Genomic DNA, 9,451 nt, shown 5'->3' with positions numbered 1-9,451 from the left:
TTAGGCCAGCTGTTCGAGCAGCTGATGAACTCGGTATAGTATTCGACTCTGAACGAGGTGACTACAACTCTGTCACCGAGTTGGAACCCGTTCAGCAAAAAGCTCAGATAAAAGCCGCAGAGATCACCTTACTTCTGTGGAGACACAGGGATAAGCCGATGCATGGGGTCTTCTTCAATAACATTGAAGACCTTGGCTTATCAAAGCGCCTGACGTTCGCTTTTCTCAGGTCGAGTGGGCTGAAGTCGGAAACTGAGGGGTTCATCATGGCTTGCCTGCCGCGAGGCGCCCATGACCCTAATGCACTTGCTATCAGCATGTCCAGCATATGCGGTCTCGGCCCATATACATCGACATAACGCGACCCTAAGAATGCTATATTACCATCTACGGCACTCTTACGGTATAGACGAGACACCGGTGTTGTCCTACGCTCCGGGGGATATTGAATCCGTTGTGGGGAACGAGAAGTGCCGAATTTATTGGAACTATTCGTTCCCCACCCTCAGGCTCATACATGCTAATAAGCCTGATGTAGTCCTTTTCGACCACCAGACCAAAACGGTATTTGTCGTGGAGTTTTCAGCTCCTGGCGAGACGAATATTGTCAGAAAAGAGCAGGAAAAACGGATAAAATATCGAGATTTTCTCTTCGAACTCCGCAGACTCTATCCAGATCACTCTGTCAAGATGGTTGTTCTGATTATTGGAGTCCTTGGTGGAATGATGTCTTCTCTACTCTCGAATCTCAAAATCATACCGGCTTGCCGCACTAAGGCAGAAATCTTAGCCGCACAGATGCAGAAGGCTGTCATTCTTGGCTCACTGCGTTTGCTCAGGGCACATGATTCTCGGACCCAATGATCACTTACCCCACGGTATGGGGGATAGGGTCTGACCAGCGCACACTACGGTGAAAAAAAAAAAAAAAATAACAACCATGCTTCATATACCTTATTTACTAGATTTGGTCCCCTGTGACTTTTTCCTGTTCCCAGGATTGAAGAGACCCATAAAGTGACGGCTAAGAATCGCTGAGAGAGCTCAAGGACATACCAAAATGTGAATATTAGAACTGCTTTGAAGATTGCAAAAAAACGTTAGTGTATTATATCTGACGGGGACAGCATTGAAGGAAGCAACATAGAAATTGATGACTAAATAAATATTTTTGAGAAAAATGAAAACTCACCTTACTTTTTGAATAGCCCTCGTACATTAACCAACCCTTATTAAGTGATATTTTTTCTTGGAATTGGTGGAAAAGGAGCAAATATTTGAGGAGAGCTCATGAATAAAACCATCAGTACTTTGAACAGAATATATTAAATCTTCAACAAAATTCAGACAAAAAGAAATTTACAGCCGCACCGTAAAAACTTTACTAAAACAATACATTTACGAACTTTGAGCAACAATGAAATAAAAGTAATAATAATATGATACCTGTTATTATAATATATTAATCTCACCAGTAACTACGTTTATCCTGTGAAGTTGATATAATCGAAATTCCGCCAAAACTTACAATCCATGTTTATAATATAGGATGTTTGTTACACGTATCAAACCTTTGAGGTTTGAAATGTTATAACTGCAAGAATATTATCTACTCGAATCCAACACCAGAAAACTTCAAACAAAAACTTGTTGGCTATTCGAGGGCCTGAGTACCGCTCATCAAGGAGTCTGTTGTCATTTTGGGTGAACACAATTGTTGCAATTCAAATAAAGTTGTTTCTTTGCTTGCTAGCTTCAGAGCTGAGCTTTTTTCCAGATGTCAGGGGATCTACTCTAAAAACCCAAGTTCATACCAACACCGAACCTTTATTTTCAACACATCGACACGTGTTTCAATCAACAAGTGATCATTTTCAAGAGAGAGAGAGAGAGAGAGAAGAGAAGAGAAGAAGATAATTACTTGGTGATTGAAAGTGGTAAAAATAAAGAACTCCAGTACATCAAAGGTTCCAAACAGTGCATCAAAACAACCTAAGTTCAGATCATCGCTAATGAATATTGATATTAGAATGTGATCCATCGCCAAACGGCATTGTTTCGACTCGCCAGGTCTCACCAGTGCTAATAGGCTAAACCACTTAACTCTCAAGTCAAATAGCAGTGGTCTAATGTTAAGAATGTTGGAACAGATCATCTGATACATGAATCTGGGATTTTGGACTATTATAAAGTGGACCTTATAATAAGATACTTTTTAAGACAGGTTTGTTTGATAGACATGATTTATAAATTTAGGTGAGCTGAAAAGTTCATAGGCTAACACAGAGATAGTGCTACTAGAATTAAATCCCTATGATTTTTAGTTAACCTTAATCTTCCCTGCAGGAAAGCTCCCTCACTTGTGCACCTCCACGGAGGGAACCCCAAGAAGGTTGAAGAAGCCGCGCAACGACAGTAATGTCGCTGCACCTTCCAAAACCTTCCGCAGAGGCCACCGTGAGACACTTCAAGGTTGCCAAAGAGAGTGTTTGTTCGGAGAGTCTTGGCCTGCACCTGCCAATATAAAGGAGATGTCTCCCAGATACCTGTCCACCTTCCTGGAAAGGACAGGATGGACGATGACCTAGAAGGAACTCCTCGGGAGGGTGTACAATGGGTCACATGTGGCCTAAGTGCGTGGGCTTACACTCACCCTCCCTACACTACAGATACAGACACATGTACATATTTCTCAGCTGTTGGATTATTAGTTTGTGGGATAGAACATTTTGCGTGAAGCAAATTTTGTTAGTTTGAAGAAAACGGATAGAAAGGAATTTCGTGTGTTAATGAAGCATTGTTTTTGGCGAAAACAAATACTGTTGAAGCCAAGACTTGGCTTGATAAACAATATTCGGATTTTGCACTACGAAAATCCATCGTTGAAAAGTGATTTGCTAAGTTCGAATGATGTGAAATCAGCACCGAGGACGGTGCACGCAAAGAGTATGTTACCGACGAAAACATTAGAGTCCACAAAATCATTTTGAATGACCTCAAAGTGAAATGCATGAATATTTGGGTACGCCACCCGAGCTCACAATCGCTAGACGATCACTCCACAACAGTCAAAACATTTTCCAGCACAAAAGACTCCAATTTTTTTCAACAGACACCACGACCTATCAATCGACTAAAGTAACCCTTTCATCCCCTAGATGTATTAACACAAGTACCTGTTTCTGAGTTTCGAGTGCCGTAATGATACCAATCTTAGCTAGAGTGATTGGTTCCTGGAGGCGTCTCTCGTAGTTTTGTATGACTTCATTGATCTCAAACTCGCCTGAGCTTCTCTGATTTCGTATGCCATTACAAAAATTGAACAGAAACGACACTCATTGGCACATAATTATTAATCACAAAGACAAAATGACAGTGAAATTTCCAAGTCCAATTGCAGAGGTGTCGGTTTTTGTCTCTGGTGTCATATTATTAGATGGGTTGATGAGTTCGTAGGATAACAAACAGATGGCGCTACTAGTAATAACTCCATATTATTTTTAGGTAACCCTAACCTTCGAAAGAAACGTGTACAAATTTCACAGCTGTCGGACTATTAGTTTGTTGGATAGAACGTTTTGAGTGAAGCAACTTTTGTTAGTTTGAAGAAAACCGATAAAAAATTTCGTGTGTTGATAGGTTATCTTTTATGTTTCGGGATTTGGCAAACCTACTGTTGCAATCTGGTTCTATCGTAAAGTTGGACATTATTGAATTATACGTACTCAGAACGTTTTGACATACGCGCGCTATTTGTGTTGTTCACAGTAACTTAAAAGATTCATCTCGGCGATTATTTTTTACAACTTAAGACGTGAATTAACTCAGCAACAGTGCATGGATGAACTTAATTCAATTTTTGGCTCTTCCGCGACAATGCGAGCTCTCACACATCGGCTCAAACAACTGCATTTTTGAGCACCCAAAACATTGATTTGATGAGTCATCCGCCGTATAGTCCTGACTTGGCACCGAATGACTTCTTTTTGTTCCTACACGTAATAAACAAACTGAGAGGTCAAGGTTTTTCGACACCTGAGGAAGTCGTTGCTGCATTCAGAACGAATGTTCTGATACCTCAATCAGAATGGCAAAAGTGCTTCGACACATGGTTCAAACGCATGCAAAAGTGTATAGATCTTCATGGGGAATATTTTGAAAAACAATAAAGTGATTTTCGATGATTAATATTTGTTTTTGTTCTCCAATCTCGAAATATAAAAGGCAACCGTAATAAAGCAATGCTTTTTGAAAAAAAAAAACTGTTGAAGTCAAGGCTTGGCTTGATAAACATCATTCGGACTCTGCAACAGGAAAGTCAACCGTTGAGAAGTGGTTTGCTGAGTTTAAATGAATTGAAATGAGCACAGAGGACGACGAACCTAGTGGTCGCCTCAAAGAAGCTGTTACCAAAGGAAACATAAAGAAAGTCGACAAAATGATTTTGAATGATCGAAGCTGAAATAGCTGAGGCTCTAGAGATGTCAAAGGAAAACGTTGGACATATCGTGCATGAATATTTGAGTATGCAAAAGCTATGTTTAAAGTGGGTGCTGCGCCAGCTCACAATCGCCTAAAAACAACAACGAATTGATGTTTCTGAGCAGTGTTTGGAGCTGTTACACCATGAAAAACCCGAATTTATGCGTCGACATGTGACAATGGATGAAACATGGCTCCATCATGTCACACCAGAATCAAAATGATCGTCATCCGAGTAGACTGTACGTGGTGAACCGTTTCTAAAGCGTGCAAAGACGCAACAGTCGGCTAGCAAGGTTATGGTATCCGTATTTTAGGATGCGCATGGTATAATTATCATCAACTATCTTGAAAAGGCAAAAACCATCAACAACAACTATCACATAGCTTTACTGGAGCGTTTGAAGAACGAAATCGCGGAAAAACGGACCCTTTTGAAGAAAAAGGGGGTGCTATTTCACCAAGACAATGCACCATGCCATAAATCAATAAAAACGATGGCAAAAATGCAGGTTATGAGCTTCGAATTGTTTCTGCATTCATCGTATTCTCCAGATATGGTCCCCAGAGGTTTTATTCTGTTCTTAGACATCGGAAGATTGTTCGCTGGGAAAAAATTAGCGCCGATGAAGATGAGGTAGTCGTCGAAACTAAGGCTTATTTTGAGGCTAAAGACAAATCATACTATAAAAATTGTATAACAGCTATAATCGTTGTATTTTCCGACTAAATCGGACAATAAAATAAAATTTTATCGAATTTTTTATGTTAGCCCATGAACTTTTTGGTCCAATTGTCACAATGAAGTAATTCTCATGAGAATTATTTCATTACAAGCGTTGAACGGACAACAGACTCCTCACTGCCGTCGATAGTCAAAAGTAATATGTTTTCACTAAAATTTTTGGGTAATTCAAGACAATGGGGGACCAATAGGGAAATCTGTCACGTATCTGTTTTTCACAAGATAAACTGGATCTGAGATTCAGTACAATTGAAAAATCTAGATCGTACCTTTACCGTTCCTATGTGTATCCCTTATTCCAAGACAGTCTGTACAGACAGGTACCTCGAAGTTTTGCACAATTTTATTCTGGGAATATATACAGGGAGAACTGAAATGTCGGGAACTGACAGTATAACTGTTCTTCGCAAAAAAACCTGGAAGAAATAAAACTGAGCAACACAACAAATCACTACCGCAATCGTTTAAAACTATATAATCCAAACAAAAATGTGTAGAAGAGTGTAAAATATTGCACATCGAGATTGCACTTCATATCACGTTGTATATACGCTTAATCTAATCGAGGTTAAAAATAGTATGAGAAAATATATTGCACTTGTAACTAGTTTAAAATATCTATGATGTATTTGGCAAAATAGCTGATCTTAACTGGGTTTCATGATGGTTTCAAGAAATTCATCGTTAAACTGATTTTAAGTACGAATCCAGAAGCTGCTGGAAGAGAAAATTCCTACTTTTACAACGGAAAAGCAAAACTTTTCGAAGAATTAGTCAGGCATGAATACTCCTAGAATTCAACATTGAAGCTGATAGAAACGTGATTTAGTATATTCAAAACTATTCTTTTGGTCAACTGACGGCTGAAATAGAACTTTTTCAAAATCGTGACAAAAAATTAGATTAAAAATTCAGCTGGTGACATTTTTGAAAACCGTTTTCCCGGGCTCAGTCTATTATTGAATAAAAATAATAAAAACACTCTTATTACATTCAGTTACACCTAAAAAATATACAAGGGTGAAATAAATCACAAAAAAATAAACGATTCTTATTACTCTGTCAAACAATTTATGGTTTTGGGGAAAATGTTATTCTAAAAAAACTACAATCACATTGAAAATTGAATTTCACTGTAGTCAGAGTTTTCATTTCTATTTTCCCACAACTTTTGGATTTCTCACCTTTCATTTATAAAAAATAAGGTTTTTTATGTCTGTTTTTTTGTATTTACGTCATTAAATATCAATGAGACAATTTTACTTTCCATTTTTTGTTCAAACTTGAAAAATATCGAACTCAATATAAACGTGAATTTCGTCAAACCATTTCTATAATTCCTAAGATTACTATTGTTGCTTTTCATCTTACGACCTATCTAACCTAATATTGCACTTCCGGCCACTTAAAATATATCACAATAATTATTGCAAAATACCAGGAATTTTAGCAAACGACATATTTTGAAAGTTTATATGTAACGATTGATTCCAAAATTTATCGTTGCTAATATTTTCCACTTTATTTACATTAAAACTAAGTCGAGTTTGAATATGGTTTTATACGGAACGTACTCTATGAAAAAATAGGTGTTCCTTAAGGTTCTGTTACAGGACTGATGCTAGGAATAATTTATAGGTTTGGAAAAACAGTACCACGAAACTGTCTCAACACAATTTGAAACTTCAAATAAAAACAAAGTTTTACTTTTTACAGTTTCATAAATTCGGATCTTTTCATTATAACTATTCATTTATATCAAATTTCCCTCAAGATAGTGTCGAAACCAGAATTAGAGACTTGAATAGAATGCATTTTACCAAAATGAAATCAATTTTTTTTGGAAAATCTTAAGGCTCATCAAAACTCGAATTCTTAGTGAATAAATGATTCGAATTTGAGAAAATTTTTGATAAAATAGAAGAAATGTGTAAAACAGAAAACGAACGGAACAAAACACCTACATCTCAGTCCTTGTCACAGTCTTAATTTTAGTCTCAAGAAAAAAAGTTCCTTAGGCATGTTTCCATATAATTATTTCGTTGTCTTAGACTGTCATTGAAATGTGACCTTGAAAGTTCCCGAAATTCAACTTTAAGAACTAAGACTAAGACCAATAAGATTACGTCAATAATGCGCATGTCCACAAACAACTGATTCTTCAACTAATCTTACCATAATCAACCAATTTCCGTTTGATGGATTATTTGAATTCAGTTGATTTTTGACAGCTAACGGTTGATGGTGTTTATGGGACATTGGTCCACAGAGTGTACAGGAAACCAACGCGTACAGACATGTACCTGAACAACAACCCTAACCACCAGCTACAACAAAACAGAGGTGTAAGTAAAACGTTGGTTGGGAGAGCACGACGAATCTGTGACCTTGAGAGTCTTCCTGAGGAACTAAAATAACCTAAAAAAGGTAATGGATACAGCGAAGTAGAATTCGAGCAGGACATACGACCCAGGAGAGAGAACGTCAAAGTAACGTCAGCTGGGCTAGTCAAAGGAAGAGCTTTCCTTGCCTATGTCAAAACTGCTACAGACGGGGTTGGGAGAATCTTAAAGAAACACGACGTGAAACCAATATTCAGGTTAAGGAAAACCACCAGAGAAAGTCTAAGGTCAGCTAAGGACCCCAAAGAACCTTTAGCAACTCCTGGAACATACCAGAATCCTCGTAGCTGCGGGTCGGTACAGTTCTACTCGATAAAACTCAAAATCACTATCTAAGAGTATATAGAGAGGCAATAGAAATTCCAAAACACAGGGATCGATTTCAATAGGAAAGGAGAGGTAATGTACATTTATGAAATCTGGCTCCCTGTCCTAAATTGTATATAAACAAGGTCAGGTAATCCAATTAAGAGAAACCGCGTCACGTCCACCAATAATAATATAAAACCGGAGTCGAATAGCAGCAGTAGTAGATGAAACGTCAGGCATAAAAACTCTGACAACAGCTTTTATACAGTAGACTCTGTAATAGCCATATTTGTTGACATTGTTCGCAAATCGCACAATTATTTTCTAATTGGTAACACTGTATGTCACATGTCACTAGTCAGTAGTTTTGATTTATAATGTGATATATCCAGTATATACATATTATTTATTTCAGCAAGATACCACAATGGTTTTAATATGTTTTTTCACCTGTGTTTTCACATAGTGGAAGAATCGGATGTTAGCAGTCGAATAGAAACAATTTATATGAATAAACAGTCAATCCCAGTCGTAAAAATTTGTAAGACAACATATTCTTCAATTGAAACAAAGACTGAGACAAAGAGCAGGACGTATACATTGGTCCTTGAACGATATGCAGATAACAAGTTCATTGGTCATGAGTCTATAGTTGCCTTCCCAAACTTTCCCTTCTTCCTTTAGCTAAAAATATTCCCCAGCTGGCGAAATTCTCTCCAAAAATGTCAAACACAACTTCTTGTATAGTTATGGCTTTTGCTCCGAGAGAAATCAGCCAGCTCTTTTCCAACCTCACGGACAAAAAACCCCCACCAATATCAAGTTTTCTTCACGGGAATCACGGTGGTATAGCTGATGTTCTCCGAGTCGCTACTGGATTGTCCCTCATCCCCGCCACCCATAACCCCACTATCCGCGGACCCGTAACCCCTGAAGAGGGCCATATTCCGGGGAAACCTTCCGAAGAACACCGAATTGGTCTCCACGCTCTCCGCACCCGACTCACTGTGACCGTCCCCCAGGCTCTCGTCCGTCTCGCTGCCGTTGTCGACGGCCTCGGTGGCCTTCGTTTTTATCGAACGGGACTCGTTTGATTCCGAGCTGAGATAACCGGAGTCTTCGGGTTTCATCGTGGCGTTCCACGCTCGGGGGTTCTTTTTCTTTTTCAGGACGACGTCTTCAGCATGGATGATGGCGCCGTTCTTCTTGGATTTCTGCAGCAGGAAGAGTTCGTAGGAGTGGTCAGGAGTGCCGGAAGGGATTGACGTGCGGCCGCAAGTGGGAGCACTTGATCTCGTTGATGTGTTGCCGACACTCCTGCCATTCGAGTTTTTTGGATAGTGACTGGGTTTGATAAGGTTGTCGTCTGGAACAGTTGGAAAAATTAGTTTTGATTGAGTTGATCATGAAAAAACAAATAGAAATAGGCTGATACTTGATGAAATTCCATAATTGAACTGATAAAACCTAAAATTATTTTGCATTTCTCACTATTTTAGGTCAAATACCAACG

The 9,451-nt window shown here is 38.6% G+C and overlaps 1 protein-coding gene across 1 annotated transcript in view; it reads right to left on the bottom strand.

The window, feature by feature from the left end:
• Positions 1 to 1,307: 1,307 nt before the first annotated feature.
• The window catches only part of sha (shavenoid), a 228,216-nt gene continuing 220,072 nt past the window's right edge, over positions 1,308 to 9,451 (bottom strand). The window contains exon 13 of the mRNA XM_074174536.1: positions 1,308 to 9,304. Within this exon, the coding sequence (XP_074030637.1) occupies positions 8,757 to 9,304 (548 nt within the window). The 3' untranslated portion in view covers positions 1,308 to 8,756. The remainder of the gene's footprint in view (positions 9,305 to 9,451) is intronic.

The sequence above is a fragment of the Leptinotarsa decemlineata genome, unplaced genomic scaffold (assembly GCF_025532065.1).
Source record: "Leptinotarsa decemlineata unplaced genomic scaffold, Ldec_3_MD MMD2_tig00000591_RagTag_RagTag, whole genome shotgun sequence".
In the NCBI taxonomy this organism is placed as follows: domain Eukaryota; kingdom Metazoa; phylum Arthropoda; class Insecta; order Coleoptera; family Chrysomelidae; genus Leptinotarsa; species Leptinotarsa decemlineata.
The sequence above is the reverse complement of the archived record's forward strand: the minus strand, read 5'-3'. Positions and strand labels throughout refer to the sequence as shown.